Source organism: Juglans regia, chromosome 12 (assembly GCF_001411555.2).
Source record: "Juglans regia cultivar Chandler chromosome 12, Walnut 2.0, whole genome shotgun sequence".
Classification (NCBI taxonomy): Eukaryota; Viridiplantae; Streptophyta; class Magnoliopsida; order Fagales; family Juglandaceae; genus Juglans; species Juglans regia.
Window position 1 is genome coordinate 22,608,990 of NC_049912.1, and position 17,965 is coordinate 22,626,954.

General features: G+C 35.6%; 1 protein-coding gene across 1 annotated transcript; it reads left to right on the forward strand.

The window, feature by feature from the left end:
* The first annotated feature begins 3,735 nt into the window (after positions 1–3,735).
* LOC109005792 (putative inactive cadmium/zinc-transporting ATPase HMA3) lies at positions 3,736–17,346 on the forward strand. The gene is made up of 9 exons (XM_035683784.1): positions 3,736–3,916; positions 11,821–12,078; positions 12,520–12,617; positions 13,803–14,058; positions 14,179–14,316; positions 14,808–15,135; positions 15,271–15,473; positions 15,561–15,754; positions 16,135–17,346. Exons 1-9 carry the CDS (start codon positions 3,736–3,738, stop codon positions 17,344–17,346), a joined length of 2,868 nt encoding a protein of 955 aa, XP_035539677.1.
* Positions 17,347–17,965: the final 619 nt, after the last annotated feature.

A 17,965-nucleotide genomic window follows, 5' to 3' on the forward strand; every position in this document is an offset into this window, starting at 1 on the left:
TAATTTACAATTTAAATTATGTTATAATTTGTCTTTAACATTACTCAAAAGTACAATGTCTATATCCTCTAACTTTTTTTTTTTTTTTATCATAAATAGTTTTACGAGTATAACGTTTATCTCTAAATTATAAAAGATTTTTTAGATTAAAAATTTAAAAATAGTACTGGTCGCCCGTCACAAGGTAAAAAACAAAAATCAAAATCCAAAATAAGTCTAAGATTTTAAAATATGATTTATACGAGTAATATTATATACTACATTCTCATCTTATTTTGATCATATTAAGTAGTATGTAATATATTTATCACTATTAGATAATAAAAAAATATATAATAAATAATTATTTAATAATGATAAATATGTCACATCATATTTAATAAGATAAAAATGAGATGATAATATAATGTATAGAATTTTTCATATAAAAAAATCTTTTTTTTTTCTTCCAAACGATACTTTTCGCGTCTGAAGAACCAATGGGTGACAAAAGAGCATAAGAGCAACGACTGGTTACTCGTCGTAGACAAAAATATCGAATTGACAGCAGTTGGTCCAACTGAACAGGTGGGGACAAAAATCTCAATTTTCTCCCCGACTTTTGAGTGAATCATAACACATGTTTCTTCTTCAATTTAGGTCCGATTTCATTGTTCTTAGGAAACAAGTCCTATTTGTTAGGTACACTTCAAATGGACTCTACGTTTCATTTTCCATTATTTCACAAATAATGAAAAGTTTATATAAATATATACAAGAAATGATAGTTCACTTTTAGAATGTATAATATCTCGCATACATCTTTTAAAAAAATAGAGTTCACATTCTTGGGATCCGTTTGGATTCGAAAATTATTTCATCTCATCTCATCCCATCTGATTAAAAATATTTTTTTAAATTCTCATACAAAATATAATAAACAACTCAACTTTTACAAATCCAAAAATAATAATAATATTCTAATAATATTTTTTTCAACTTTCATCTTTTATTTAAAACTATCTCATTTCATCTCTAAATCCAAACTAACCCTCAAAATATATCTAACATTACGCAATATATCTATATATATATATATATATGCACACGGACACACATTTGGGATGCATGTATTACTAAGTAACTTATGCCCAAAAGTAAGTTAACAAAGGAAAGTAGGGGTGAGCACCGATCAGAGTCGAAATCTCCTAAATTTGACTCTGACTTGGCAAAGCAAAGTCTAGTTTGGACTTTTTTTTAACTTCATATTTAGCTCATTTTTAAACATTACATTTTTGTAGACTTTCAAATTTGAAGTTTATTAAAAACATAACCACAACTCTTTGAACAAGAACAATAAGATGTTCCTGTTAATGGTCATTCCACATCAATATTTATAGTAAATATTTAATTATAAAAAAGTATTAACAGTAAATATAATAGGAACCCAACTACAAAGTTAAAAAAAAAAAAAAATTCAAAGGTTTAAAATTCAGCTACTACCTTGTATGTCATATTAGTTGCAAGTGTTTAACTTATTTATAACTTATTTTTACACTAGACTTATTTCTAAAGTCTAATTACATGTTATTATACTTTTGTAAATTAGTATTATGTATTATTAACTTATTATACTAGATTTATTGGTTATTCCTATACAAATGTCTAATTTATTTGTATACTTGATTTTCTAGTGCCTAATTAAATGTTATTATATTTTAATAAATTAGTATTATATGTTATTAACTTATTATGCTATAGTTATTTCAATACTAGTATCTAACTTATTTCTATACTTGATTATGTATGATACTAATACTATAACATTTATATATATTAAACTATTATTAATCTATCTATATTATAGTATAAGTATATTATTTTATAATAATTAACTTATACTAGTATATTATTGAATTTCATTCTACTATGTAAGATGTGACACATTTATTACCATTACATGATAAATAATCGTTCAATAAATGATCAATCAATGGTGATAAATATATCACATATTACATAGTGGGATGAAAGTGAGATGATAGTGTGGTGTATAGAATTTTCTATAATATATGTACAATATCAAAGTCAGATTCGAAGTTGGAGTTAGAGCATAAAGTTGGAGTTGGTTTGGAGACACCTCCAACTCTGACTGAAAAACTAAAAAACAAATCTGACTTTCACTCCGTTTCGTCAAAGTCGAATTCGAAATTAAATTTTTAGATTTTTGTTTAGCTCTACAGGAAAGGAGAAGCTCCGACTTCTCTCGACTCTCTCGTCTTCTTGTCCTACTTTGAATTTGACCTTCTCTTACTCACCTTCTCCATTGAATTCAAAGTTTGAAAAATCGAAATCAAGTAAGAACTGGTTCAATAAATCGGGCGATTTAACAAATTGAATAGGGTGACATGAAAATTTTGAATAAGATATTTCAATATTGATAAAAAGTATTAAAAATCACTTTTGATGCATTTTATATCATGTATAAAATAGTATAAAATATAAATTCATTCATTAGTTTCAATAAAAATATAATATGAATCTAAATAGTTTCAATAAACATGTAACTTATGTATTACACCTCAATTGTTGATATTTTTGTCTTATATACAAAAAAGATAAAGACCATTAAATGTAGTATTTTATGCACAACCATAAGTTTATGCACAACCATAAGTTTTATAGAAAATAATCATTTATCTCCTTAATTTTTTGTTCAACTAAAAAAATAAAGAACTACATGTATTATCTTTTAAATTTTCTGCAATTCTTATTGAATACAATAATAAAAAAGTTAATATATATTTAGTTTTATCATATTTGTATACAAGAAATTATAAGAAAAAAGTCAGTTGTTACAACTTAAAATTAAATACAATTTTGAATCAGTTAGAATCGGATAAATCAGTCTAAAATCGGTTTCAATCAGCCAACGGTTCAGTGAACGATTCAAAATGTTGGCTAAAATCGAATCTTTTTCTGACCCTTTAAATTTGACCCTTTTTTGATTGGGTTTTTTTTGGTTCCTGGGGTGATCTCTGGCTTATTGTCCAATCGTGTAGGCATTTGTTGTCTCTTGTTTTCCTCCATTTTTGCCCGGAAGCTAACCCTCTGATCTTTCACCGTCCCCCAGCTCACAGCCACCAAGCACTGCTTCGCGAATCTGTAAGCCTGCCAATCCATTATTCCTAATCTGCAGATCATCCCTTCATCATGTGCGTGCGTGAGGTCCATGCGCCACTCCATTCGGCAGCAGTAGTTTAAAAAAAATACTAAAAAACAAATAGCAGGAAGGTCACAAAATTATTCAAAACAAAACAATGTCAAAATTGATTTATAAAATTAGAATATCTTTTTGCAAGTTCTTCTGTCATGGATTAAACTGCCCCTGCAACATGACAAAGATTTTAAACACAGCACCAAAAAAACAATGAACGTTGCGTCTGCAAGCTATTCTCGATAATATATTTAAAAAGATGGAGGCCCCAAGTCAAACTCAACACAGAGGCACCAAGTCAAACTCCAAAAACACCCGTAATTCATCTTCTTCCGCTTCAAAAGGTTCTTGCTTTTTTCTCTGTTCTTTCCCCTTCCGCATGTTTGAGAACTCTTTCGTCGAATACTTATTTTTCAACCTCTCTCTGTCTCTGTTTTTCTTTTTCCTTTTTTGTTTTTGGTTCAATTTGTTAGTTCAGTACCAGACTAATATATTCTCCTCTTCGTCTTCTTCTTTCTCTGGAAGTAACAGATACAAATATGGCTGAAAACTTGAAGAAAAGCTACTTTGAGGTGTTGGGTCTTTGCTGTGCATCAGAGGTAACATTGGTTGAGAGGATTCTGAAATCGCTCAATGGGGTCAAAGAAATTTCAGTGATCCTACCGACAAAAACGTTAATTGTTGTCCATGACACTGTTTTCATATCTGAGATTCAAGTCGGTACGTGCATTACCCTTTTCCCTGTTAATCGATAACATAAAAAATGATTGGATGTTCCAGTCCAAACGTATTCAGTCTACTTATATGAAGTCAGGGAAGACATCATTACGCATGATGACCCTGTTAGTCTAATGCCATTGCTACCATAGTTTGATTGACCAGAAAAGAAAAACACAGCACCAAGTCTTTGCTACCTTGACGATGGTGTTGGAATCTCCATTGTCCACCGGCATGTCTCTGATGTAAAACGATAAGGCGAAAACACAGCCCAAGCATGTTAGTTTTGCTGTGGATTAGCTAATATAACTTCTCTTTATGATAACAACTTAGAAAGTTTAAATGTATAGTACGGATGATAATTTGTTTCTTGGTTCAAAAAGATACACCATAGCTCAACAAAGAGTACACACTGTACTCTTTCTTCGCTCTGCTTTCCCAGAATTCTCTCTAATTCCATGAACCCTCACTGATGCTCTAGCTGTTACCATGCTAGCCTTTTTATACACAATTAGAGGCTCAAAGGACTGGCTTGCGTGCTTGCTACTTTGCCCATTGCTCGCTGCAAGTTAACAGATTTCAGTACTATAGTATCACTGCAACAAGCCATCAGCCCAGCGCATGCAGAGGGCTTCTGCCTTCAAAATCGCAGCCTCATATCAGTTGTTATTCTAAGGGGTGTGATCACCAAACAGTGTACCCCTTGGAATAATATTCTCTAACATGGTGATGGTTTCCATGAGGGGTGATGTTAAAGGAAGTATCAAGAGACACAACCTTTTGATTTAGTCAAAAGGTTGTGTCACTTCTTAAGGATGTGACTTTTGGGTTACTATTGGTTTACCAATGGTTGTGCCTTTTCACAATAGGATGTGTCACTCCTTAAGGTTGTGACCTTTGGGCTACCATTGGTTAACCAATGGATGTGCCCTTTACCAACCGGTGCATGATGGCCTATAAATAGGGGTCATTGGTGCACAAACAAATGCACTCAATTCCCTTTGTTCATCACCAACTTGTGGGACAAATACCCTCACGGGAGTGTCACCATATTGTCGTAATTCCGCTTCTATTTGTTGTTTAATTTCTCTACAGTGGTATCAGAGCCAGGTTATGTCAGAGGGAATTTTATCGCGCATTACAAAGACGATAAATAGGCAAGTGCTTGGTTTGGCAACCACACTTGCATATTTTAATCATTTTCGTTTGCTTGAAAATCCGAGAGAGAAACTTTTTCAGATCACGGTGGGGGGTTTAGAGTATACTGGTAATCTTCAAAATTTAGTAAATTGTTACTATTTTGAAGAAAATTATTGGTATTATTTTACACAAAGGAATAGTGATTTAAATAGCCCATTTGTCCACAAAGTTACTGTTTCGGCCGGTCTCCGGAGCCTCTCACCACCGCCGGACGTCGTCGACCTCGGGAGCACGTCGGAGTCGTCGTCGCCGGCCACCATTTGGTCGGACGGGGCTGAGGAAACCGCACGCAGGGACACTGCAGTGCGCCTGCGTGAGGTTGAAGACAACCCAGGACGAAACGGTGCCGTTTCGTCCAACGGTCATCCCGTTCAAACCATTCCAAGGCTAAACGACAGTGTCGTTCAGCCAACGGAGGTTAATAACGGTAAAAACGACATTGTCGTTTTGCCCGTTTCTGAGCCTCTGGAGCCGAGCCGCCAAGCCGAGCCGATAACCGAGCCGTTGACCGAGCCGAGTACCGAGCCGTTGACCGAGCCGCCTCCAGAACACGGCTTGAACCGGTTCACCCGGTTTCCTGAACCGGTTCAGGGCAAAAAATTTCAATTGGGCCGTTCGAGATCATTTCAAGCCCGATTTGGTCCATTCAAAAGCCGTTGTGCTCCAAATTTCAAGCCAAATTATTATAAAGCACCTGTTGATCGAAATTACTGCCAGAAATTCTTTGAAAGAGGTGAAACATCAAGGAAAGGCCGTGGATATCCTCGATCGGGGCGTCGCTTTTATTATTCTCCTTATATAAAATATAATAGGAGAATTTCTAGGCTGCCACCTTGGATTAAACCCAAGGGTTATTATTATTACTAATTAAGTTTGTAATAATTTTAATTTTTCACAGTTGAACTATTATATTTAAATAGTACACATTTAATATTTCTACATTCTTCTTGTTGATTAATTTTTTAAGGTTTATTATTCATGGCACCGAAGAAAAGTATTGATCCCTCGGGGATAGAAAAATTGAATGGAAGAAATTTTCGGGCCTGGAAAAGGCATATAACTTTTCTTCTAACCCATGAAAAAACCTTATATACATTAACAACACCAAAGCCATGGGAAGGAAATGTAGAAGATGATGAAAGTGAAAGTGTAAACAGTATTTTAAATATAGATAAATGGATAGAACACAATGCATGGGCAAAAGTTTTAATTTTGCATTGCATGAGTGATCACATTATTCCTTTATTTGAAGACTATGAAACTGCTAAAAAAATTATGGATGCAGTTGAAGCAAATTATGGTTTAAGGTCGAATACTTATATACAATTATTGTTGGATATGTATAACCGGACTTGTATGAAAGAGAATGATGATATTGGCGATCATGTACTTCAAATGGAGTTGATGGCGAAAGAATTAAATGATGCCGGTCATCCTCTCAGTAATAAAATGCAAGTTACAACCATACTAAATAGTCTTCCTTTATCTTGGGATCACATTATTACTTCTTTAACACACAGTGGAAATGAAGTAACAATGATATCGCTTCCAGTACTTTTAGTACTTGAAGGAGAAAGGATGAAAAGAAGGAATAAAGATGGTGAATCATCCAATTTATTAATGGCTTAAGATAAGCGTTCTACACAGAATAAGATGAAGCCAAAACAGTTCAAGAAAAAGAAATGGTTAAAAAGAAAACAAAATAAACCATTTTCTGAAAACTGTTTTAAGTGTGGAAAGAAGGGTTATTACAAATCACAATGTCCTAACAAAGGAAAAGCACAAGAAAGCAAGGAAATTGTGATGACAATCTCAGAAGTAATGCTAGTGGAACCAGTGACAGATTCATGGTGGGTTGACTCTGCAGCGACAAGACATATATGTAGGAACAGAGATATGTTTGTCAAACTTGAAGATAAACAAACTGGAGAGCACAAAGTATATATGGGCAACAATACATATTGCGATGTCTTGGGGCAAGGTACATGCAAATTCAAAGTAAATGGTTCCATTATTTTACTTAGTGATGTTCTATATGTACCTAGTATTCGTAGAAATTTAGTATCTGTGCCTGTACTAGATCAGAAAGGCTACACAGTTGAGTTTAAGTCTGGAACCGTTGTAATTAGTAAGGGAAATGTGTCAGTGAAAGGCGTGAAAGATCACAATATGTATGTACTGAATGTTGATATTAATAAAGTACCTATTTCTGAGTATTTGAATGTGTCTACTGATTGTACATATTTATGGCACTTAAGATTAGGCCATATAAATAAAAATAAAATGATCAGAATGTATAAAAGTGGATTAATACCACAAATAAACTCAGATAATTTTGATATATGTGAACCATGTATCAAAGGAAAAATGAGTAGTAAATCTTTTTCAAAAAGTTGGAAATCTACGGATTTACTAGAAATTATACATTCTGATGTGTGTGGACCTTTTAAAACAAAAACTCATAGAGGAATGGAGTACTTTATTACTTTCACTGATGATTATTCAAGATATGGACAAATCTACTTACTCAAGCATAAATCTGATGCAATTGAGAAATTTAAAGAATTTAAATTAGAAGTAGAAACCCAGTTGGGTAGACCCATTAAAAGTTTGAATAGTGATAGAGGAGGAGAATTTGAAACTTTAGACAATTTTTGCAAATTGAATGGTATAAGACATATTTATACTATGCCATATAAATCTCAACAAAATGGCATTGCAGAAAGAAGAAATAGAACTCTATTGGATATGGTGCGATCGATGATGGCATATGCTGATCTACCAATACATTTTTGGGGTGAAGCATTATCGACTGCTGCATATATATTAAATAGAGTTGAAACTAAAGCGAAACCTCTTACACCTTACGAATTATGGACGGGACATAAACCAGACTTAAGTAAACTCAAAGTGTGGGGTTGTAAGGCACAAGTGCTTATCCCAAGGCCACTAAGGGATAAATTAAAAAGTAAAACCTGGGAATGCAGGTTTATTGGGTATGTAGAAAACGGAAGTGGCTACAGATTTTATCATTCTGAAAAAGGATTGATAGAAAGTAAGGATGCCGTTTTCTTGGAAAACACGAACCTTGTTACTCCTGTTGATCAAATAGATTTAATAAATGATTTAGAGAATCAACGGATCTCCACAGAATCTGACAATGAAAATAATGATATTATTCAAATCCAGAATAATAAAAGAAAGTCAGATGAAAATCAATCTTCAGGCATTGATGTTGGAGACAGTGGGAGTAAAAGATCCAGAAGACCATCAATATTATTTCAAGATCATTATGCACTAAATACCAGTTTGGAAAATTTAGATAATGATCCTGAAAATTTTTCTGAAGCAGTCAATAGTATTGATTCAGAGAAATGGCTTGAGGCCATGAAAGATGAAATAGAATCAATAAACAAAAATAATGTTTGGGAGTTAACAGATCTTCCAAAAGATAGAAAAGCTATTGGCTGTAAATGGGTTCTCAGAAGAAAATTTAAAGTTGATGACAGTTTGGAAAGGTACAAAACAAGGTTAGTGGCCAAGGGATATACTCAACAACCAGGTGTAGACTTTGTGGATACATATTCGCCTGTGGCGAAGTTCACATCCGTAAGGATCATCATGTCCATTGTTGCCAGGATGAATTTGGAATTACATCAGTTAGATGTAAAAACAGCTTTTCTCAATGGTGAATTAAAAGAGGATATCTTTATGATTCAACCAGAAGGATTCCAAATTAAAGGACATGAAGAGAAAGTCTACAGGTTGAGAAAGTCACTGTATGGACTTAAGCAATCTTCAAGACAGTGATACTTGAAATTTCACCAAGCCATTTTGGAAATGAGATATGAAATGAGTCCACTAGATCACTGTGTATACATATGGAGAAATGATAATCAATTAACATTATTATCATTGTATGTTGATGATATATTACTGGTAAGTAATTGTCTAGATATGATGCATGCAACAAAGGAATTCTTGAAATCTAAATTTGAAATGAAAGATATGGGTGAAGCCGCTTATGTTCTTGGTATAAGAATTTCTAGAGATAGAAATTCAAATCTATTGTATTTAGATCAAGAGAAATATCTAGAAAAAGTACTTAAAAGATTTGGTATGGAAAATTGTAAATTTTTAAGTACGCCTGTTTGCAAAGCTCATACTTTAAATAAAAGTATGTGCCCAAAAGATGAGGATGAAATAAGTGAAATGCTTAAAGTTCCCTATGCTCAAGCTGTGGGAAGCCTCGTGTATGCAATGACAAGTACTAGACCAGATATTTGTCATGCAGTTGGATTGGTAAGTAGATTTCAATCCAATCCAGGTAAAGAACATTGGCAAGCAGTTAAGCGTATATTAAGATATTTACAAGGTACCAAAAATTTGAAATTGTGTTTTGGAAACAGTGATCTAGAATTAATCGGCTATAGTGATGCTGATTTTGGAAGTGATGTAGATGATAGAAAATCTATAACTGGATATATATTTCTATTTGGTGGAACAGCAGTTTCTTGGTTAAGTAAGAAACAGGGCTGTGTTGCTAAGTCTACTATGGAAGTAGAATATATTGCTTGTAGTACTGCAGTGAGTAATGCGGTGTGGATAAAACGCTTTGTTGAAAGCTTAAATTTGGGTACATCCACAGAACCAATCAATGTGTTTTGTGATAATCAGTCTGCCATTTCTTTGATAAAAAGTGAAACACAGAGTTCCAAGGGAAAACACATTGATGTGCATTATCACTATATTTTAGATATAGTGGAAAGAAGTGAGGTCAAGGTTAATTTCGTTTCCTCGACCGAGATGGTAGCAGATCCAATGACCAAAGGTTTATCTCTGGAGAAATTCAGAGAACATGTGACTAGAATGGGATTGAGAGAAACCTAGGTGAAGCAATCTCATGGTCAGCATGTATAACTCAGCAAATTCTGGGGACACCTAGAAAATTGGAGTTATAGAGATACCCAAATGAAAATTTTGGTCATTTGTAAAGTCACTGATAAGGTGATCAAGGAAAACCTCAGGAATGGCCGTAGGATGAGTACTTGATAAAATTTCAGTGCAGATTGATTAATCAAGTAAAAGGTTGATCATGATAAAGTCGCTGATAAGGTGATTAAGGAAAGACTCGGGTGAGTAAGTACTTAACGAAAATTCAGTGTCATTCACTAAAGTTTTAGTGAAATGTGATTTGATTACTCAAGTAAATGGTTAATCATTTGCAAAGTCGTTGATAAGGTGATTAGGGAAAAACCTCAGGAATAGCCTCTAGAGGAAGTACTTAACGAAAATTCAGCGCAGGTCGATACATGTGTTATGTATTCGGCTGAAGTCGTCAATTGTGACAGAGGAATGGATTGTTGATCCAGTCACGGAGAATTGATGCCATTCACTAAAAATTTTTAGTGAAATGTAGTCACCCCTAATATGTGATCAGTGGGAGCACATATGGTAAAGGGTGCGGTCAGATAAGGTAATGACAAAAACGTGTGCACGTAGAGGCTTGTCATGCTCTGACGCCGATTTGCAAGAGTTGCAGATGAGAGTTGAGTAGTGGAAAGCTCATATTGGTACCAAGGTAAAATACTCAACTGGATCATCACCGTTTTGTGTGATCAAGTGGGAGATGTTATTCTAAGGGGTGTGATCACCAAACGGTGTACCCCTTGGAATAATATTCTCTAACATGGTGATGGTTCCCATGAGGGGTGATGTTAAAGGAAGTGTCAAGAGACACAACCTTTTGATTTAGTCAAAAGGTTGTGTCACTTCTTAAGGATGTGACTTTTGGGTTACTATTGGTTTACCAATGGTTATGCCTTTTCACAATAGGATGTGTCACTCCTTAAGGTTGTGACCTTTGGGCTACCATTGGTTAACCAATGGATGTGCCCTTTACCAACCGATGCATGATGGCCTATAAATAGGGGTCATTGGTGCACAAACAAATGCACTCAATTCCCTTTGTTCATCACCAACTTGTGGGACAAATACCCTCACGGGAGTGTCACCATATTGTCGTAATTCCGCTTCTATTTGTTGTTTAATTTCTCTACATCAGTGAGTTATTAACCTAACATCTCAGCACCTTGCAGCCCTTGATCATTGCCTTGAGTTATATGGCAAGGCAAACAGGTCACTTATCCACTCTTCTTCTGCCTGCTAGTCGATCCAGCCAGCAAGCAAGGCTTTCTATTCAATGCCCTTGGTGTCTAGTTTCTTTTGAGAAGCCCATCACTGTTCATTCCAGCCCTTGGACCGCACATATGAGAGGAGAGCTTAGCCTAAGCCATTGCCACCTCCCCAGTTCTCCTTGCTCATCCCAACAGCATCATCACCACCAACGTCATCGGGTAGCAGCCAAACTTACAAAAATCCATGCACAGTCAGCCAAATCCATGCTGCACATCCTACCAAAGTTTCACTCGAGTCAGCCCTTCAAGCCAGAACCAGTGACCAATCCACACTAGGTAGCACCAATGCTGAGTGATTTTGAGCTCCAACTCAGTTACTCAAAGCACACATCCAGTGCATTGCATGCTTTTCTCATGCATACAAGTCTTATGGTTAGCATATGTGCAAGGTGACACCACACACCACTGAGGCAGCTGAGTGACAGGCTGACAGCTATGACAGCATGTGTGTACCTAATATGTGTAGGTTTTTTTATTTTTTTTATTATTTATTTTTACGTATAATGTCAGTTGACGCACTGAATAAAGCAAGGCTGGAAGCTACTGTTAGACCACAGGAAGAGAGCAATTTCCAGAACAGATGGCCAGCCCCATCTACAATGGTTTGTGGCTTATTACTTGCACTGTCCTTTTTGAAGTATATTTATCATCCATTGGGATGGTTGGCTCTTGCTGCGGTTATTGTTGGCCTCCCCACACTCGTATTGAGAAGCATAGCATCCATCCGAAACCTTACTCTCAACATCAACATTCTTGTTCTCATGGCAGGTAATGGTTTAAGGAAACTAGATTTGATTTTCTCATGCCTTTTAGTATAACTATGTATAATCCAATCATTGAAATATAATAAAACAGGGGAGAGAGAGAGAGATTGGCTTGATAAAGGAAGTGAATGTTTACCTAAACCAATATATCAATTCTTCATCATATTCTGAAAGATGAATCTTTAGGATGAACTTTAAACAGCCATTCAGTGGCCTAGAATTTAGAAATGTTATATTTTAAGGTTGAATAGGTATCATTATGAGTGATGCAAATTTGCAGCCTTAGCTTAAGATAATTCGGCTTGAAGTATCATCCTTAATGCTGCATTCCTTGCAACAAACTGGGAAAAGTCAAGAACAAAGAAAGAAAGAAGCAAATAAAAAGAGATTGTAAGAAAGAACTACATAGTAACATGTCTTACATTACATCTTTGATGCTTTCTAGTGGTGGGGACGCTTGCTCTACAAGATTATTGGGAAGCTGGTACTGTTGTCTTTCTGTACTCGATTGCTCAGTGGCTTGAGTCAAGAGCAAGTTACAAGGTCTGCTACCAATTCTCTCTCTCTCTCTTTTCACTCACATACACACAGTTAATTAACATGACCTGCTGATTAAATGGCCTATCTCTGTTCTTTGTTTCACGAATAATAAAGGTTAGCTAATCAAGCTACCTTGAGAAGCACATACCAAAAGTACATATCTGAAAAGTTCTTTTTGCCCATCCATCACGCAGTTATGCACAAAAGTACCATAGTAACAGCATCTTAACACACGAACACGGTCAGCTTTTAACAAAGGAGAAGAAAATATTGTCTTTGTTGGATCACCTGTAAATCCCCATCTCACTTCCTTGCTTTTGTTGTGTGTTTCTGGTGGTCACTTAATCATAAAACCACATCACCGCCTGGTATTAAAAAAACCAATTGATGCCAATCAACATTTTTGAGCATGCCTCAAACTATGTCCAAGTATTGATAGGATAATAAACTCCTGACATGGAGGCCATAGATATAGTATTTGCTGCATTTGCTTTGTGCTATCATGGACACTCGCAGCACTTCAAGTCTTAACTGCTTCATTAGATCTTTCTACATGAGAGTGCCAACTATATTCTAAATTTAATTCCTTATTGTGAACTGAATCCTAATATTACTGGAATTCAACCATGTGACCCAAAGGTTTAGCAGCATAAATGATTTTGGCTTTAGTATACTATCTCTCAACATATTTTGAATAATTTAGCTGTTGGTTTCATCCATTTATTAGGGGATTGGCTTAACAAAAAAGTTCGAAGTAATGCTACAACTGAAATTTTTTGGGTAATATAGAATTCAGCTTTGGGTACTATATTACTATTTAAGGACAAAAAGATGGGTTATCATAACAAAGAAGAAAAAAATCCGCTACGGAAAAAGCTAAAACTTTGAACAAGGCATCTATTTATCGCTTAAAGACTTCTTGAGGCCCATAGTTCCTATATCACACTGATAATATAAATGAGCTCTGGAGCTTAAGTTCCTATGATACCCTGATAACAACAATCCCTCTGGGACTTCCTGTTTATGACTAATGTTGATTGTTCAAAGTTGTGTACTTGGGCTATACCTATCCTTATTAATAATATCGTTTACTTATAAAAAAAAAAAATGTTCTAAATTCATGGAACACTCAATTTCTGCATTGGTTTAACAAGTTTATGTCCTTAATTTCAACAATGCACCTCATAGGCTATGGCTACAATGTCATCTTTAATGAGCATGGCTCCTCAAAAAGCCACAATAGCTGAAACTGGAGAACATGTTGATGTCAATGTTGTTGAGTTGGACACAGTCCTTGCAGTCAAAGCTGGCAATGTTATTCCCCTTGATGGAGTTGTTGTGGAGGGGAAATGTGAAGTTGATGAAAAGATGCTGACTGGAGAATCATTTCCCGTCACCAAAGAATTGTATTCACCTGTTTTAGCTGGCACTATCAACATAAATGGTTGATCATCCTACCTTTCATTATTCATATTTTAGTTAAAAGAACATATTGGAATGTTTTCTGCTCATAGTTTGGAACTTGTTTTCTTTTCTTTTATTTTTATTTATTTTTTTCTTTCAGGTTATATTAATTTAAAAACTACAGCTTTAGCAAAAGACTCTGTTGTGGCAAGAATGGCAAAGCTAGTGGAAGAGGCCCACAACAAGAAGTCTAAAACTCAGAGATTCATAGACAATTGTGCAAAGTACTATATTCCCGGTTAGTCGCTGTCATCTATGCAAAATGCTATCACCCCCTTTTGAATTGAGACTTGAATGATTTCTTTGGTGGGATGCAGATGCCCAGGAAAGGTGAAGAACATCAGTGTATCATTGTCTAATATAATTTCATTTACTAGGGAAAACAAAGATGATTTTTCTGAAAGTACAAAAAAAAATATTTTCATGAATTAAACAGCATATAGACATAATTAAACAGAGTAGTCATTCATCTTCGTGAAACTAGGTGCTGCCTGCTTCTTGGGAAGTAAATCAGAAGCCGTAGATTTTTTCGCTAGAAATTGTAAAGAAGTTCGAGTGTTGTATGAAGCTACACAACCTCAAAAGCTCATGATAAAAAATCCTCAAGATATTTCCCTTTGCAGTTTGATGCTTTACGTACAGAGAAAAAAAGTATATGTACATGCTATAGTTTTTCTTTATGTACAGGCTATATTTATTTTTCACACATTTTCCTATGTAATTTTGCAGTAGTTATGCTAATATCATGTGCCCTTGCTGTGATTCCGGCCGCACTCAGACTTCCTAACGAAGATAAATGGTTTCATCTCGCAATAGTAGTGCTTGTAAGTACGTGTCCATGTGCACTTATCCTCTCTACGCCTGTTGCAATTTTTTGTGCACTTTCAAAGGCTGCAACAAATGGACTTCTAGTCAAAGGTGGAGATTATCTTGAAATTCTTGCAAGGGTTAAGATTGCAGCTTTTGACAAAACTGGGACAATAACAAGGGGAGAGTTTGTAGTGACGGATTTTCGGGCTATTAATGATGATGTTAGCTTGAGCACATTGCTCCACTGGTAAAAAAATTGTTCATTACAATTTTATTCTTTGGTGACTTTTTCATATATGAACTCACAAGAAAAAAAAGCAAAAGACAACGATATGTGGTTTTTGAATAAGAAAAAGTAAAAACAGTTATGAAAATTGCACAGGGTTTCAAGCATTGAGAGTAAATCAAGTCACCCAATGGCAGCTGCACTTGTTGACCATGCACGATTACACTCCATTGAGCCAAAGCCTGAGAATGTGGAAGACTTTCAAAACTTTCCTGGTGAAGGAGTGTTCGGGAAAATTGACGGTCATGATATCTATATTGGAAACAGGAGAATTGGTTTAAGATCTGGGCATGGGACAGGTAGAATCAATTGTCTTTCTTTGTTCAAAACTTATTTCCTGCAATTCCAGTCGTTACTGATGATTTTATCCTTGTTCTGCATTACAGTAGGATCTCATAAGATGAAAGGAAATACAGATGGTTATGTATATTCTGGAACAACTCTAGTTGGAATATTCAGCCTCTCTGATAGTTGTCGATCTGGGGCCATGGAGGCAATTGAAGAGATGACGTCGTTGGGGATCAAATCTGTCATGCTTACAGGCGATAGTCATACTGCAGCCATGCTTGCACAAGATCAGGTTGAAAATACGTTACTAATCAACAAATCTATCTAATCATGTCTTGGTGTTATCGTTCTTCTTTATATGTTTCTGCACATAAGGAATATTGATGGGTTTCCAATTACATAAAAATCGGGTTAACCACTTGGTACCAAATAGCCTTCAGCATGGCCTGTCAATGGATAATATGTAAGGTTTCTGAAATCATTTATGAATTCGGTCAGTTCTCAGTCCGTTCAACCTCACCGAAATTCAAAACTCATAACCATTTTGTGCTCAACTACTTTCCATGTAGCCATGTTTGTTGCTTTAATTTATCCTGCCAATTTTTTTGTAGCCTGAGTTTCCAAATGATTTTCAAAGACTTTTTTCATACAATGTATAAACTTTCTATGCAGCTCAACCATGCTCTCGATGTTATCCACTCAGAGCTTCTACCTGCAGACAAGGCACGAATAATTGAGGACTATAAGAAGGAAGGTCCAACAGTCATGATTGGGGATGGCATGAATGATGCTCCTGCATTAGCTACAGCCGATGTTGGCATCTCAATGGGAATTTCAGGTTCAGCACTCGCAATGGAGACAGGGCATGTAATTCTCATGTCAAACGACATCCGAAAGATACCAAAAGCCATTCAACTTGCAAGAAGAACACTTAGGAAACTCATTGAGAATGTCATAATATCCATCAGTACTAAAGGTGCTATCCTAGCTTTGGCCTTTGCGGGTTATCCGCTGATTTGGGCAGCAGTTCTCACTGATGTTGGGACATGCTTGATCGTAATTTTGAACAGCATGCTACTGTTGCAAGAGACATCAAAATCTCATGAAGACTTTGCAAGATCCAGCTATGGCACTTTCACTACGACCTCATCTCTGAAGGAAAAAAGCACAACTGCTGTTGGTGGTAAAGGTACTTATGATGGAGGTTATCATATCCCTGAGGCAAAGATATGCAATGACAGATGCCGATGCTGTAAGAAAGTCATTCATTATGTGGAGTCTCCAAGTGTAAGCAATCCTACAGATGACTCTGGACTTCTCGGTGTTAACTTACTGGGGAAACACCAAATAACAAACTTGGTTGGCAGACAAGGAGGAGGCAACAGCAAATTCCAAACAGTAAAGCAGTGCAGTGATGGATGTGGTGATAAAGGCCCAAATAACGTGAGAAATTGTGGTCATTCTGATGGAGTTGAATTGGACAATGATGCGTGTACTTGCCTATTGCCTAGACATGAATTGGAACCATGCAACAATGTTGCATCAACTGGCAAAGGTTGCTCTAACTGTACAGAAATCAATTGCAAGTATGACAATTTTGAAGACATATTAGAAGCGTCTAGTAAAGTTTGTTATCCCCAAAACAGTGAAGTTCAATCTCAGCAAAGGAAATGCTGCAGCGGATGTGGTGTAGCACAGGGTGCAACCATTATTAATACTGCCTCTACCACCGCTGGCCTGGAGATATCTATTGTCACTGATGCTTCTATGATTGCAAAGATCAAAGAGTGTTGCAAGCGGTCAGGGGAGCAATGCTGTGGTAAGCATGAGAGGCAATGTGGAGCTGGTTTTGTGGACAGCTTATCAGAAATTGTGATTAATTAGATGCCAGTACTTCAGTACATGATTTGGTGTAAAAAAAAAAGTGTCACTACTACGGTTGTGTTCTGCAAACAGATCAGCAGGTTGTTGACTTAATTGTAGAGAGTTATTGCCAAATTTGGGTAACTTCAACTTATGCTCCAACTTAATAAGCATAATTTTCTCGTGTTGTCTTATTAATTTTAGGCTAATCCCATGTATGTCGATGATCGGGTCCATTAGACATTGTGAGCATCTTTGGCACTGTGTTTGTTGAAAATCTACGTAATTAAGATCGACTCTGCTAAATTGGATTGGAATGCATTTCCTTTTTGCATGTTCATTTTAGAATATAGGCAATAACTGACCATTGCACATATATATATATGCTAATTAATTCTTCAAGTAAGAAAATCAACTCATAAAGGCTCCTTGGGAACATATGGCTACTTTGCCAATTAATTGTTCCCATGAACTTGTTCTTGATAATAATAGGTACCTATAATTGGTGTATTTTCTTTTTAAAAAAATATTCATTCTTTTACTAAATGGCTAGATAATTAGCTGTTCCTATATATTTTTTAGGAGTGGTAATTTCAATTAAACACCTCTTTTTAAGATCATTTGAGACAATAATGATCTG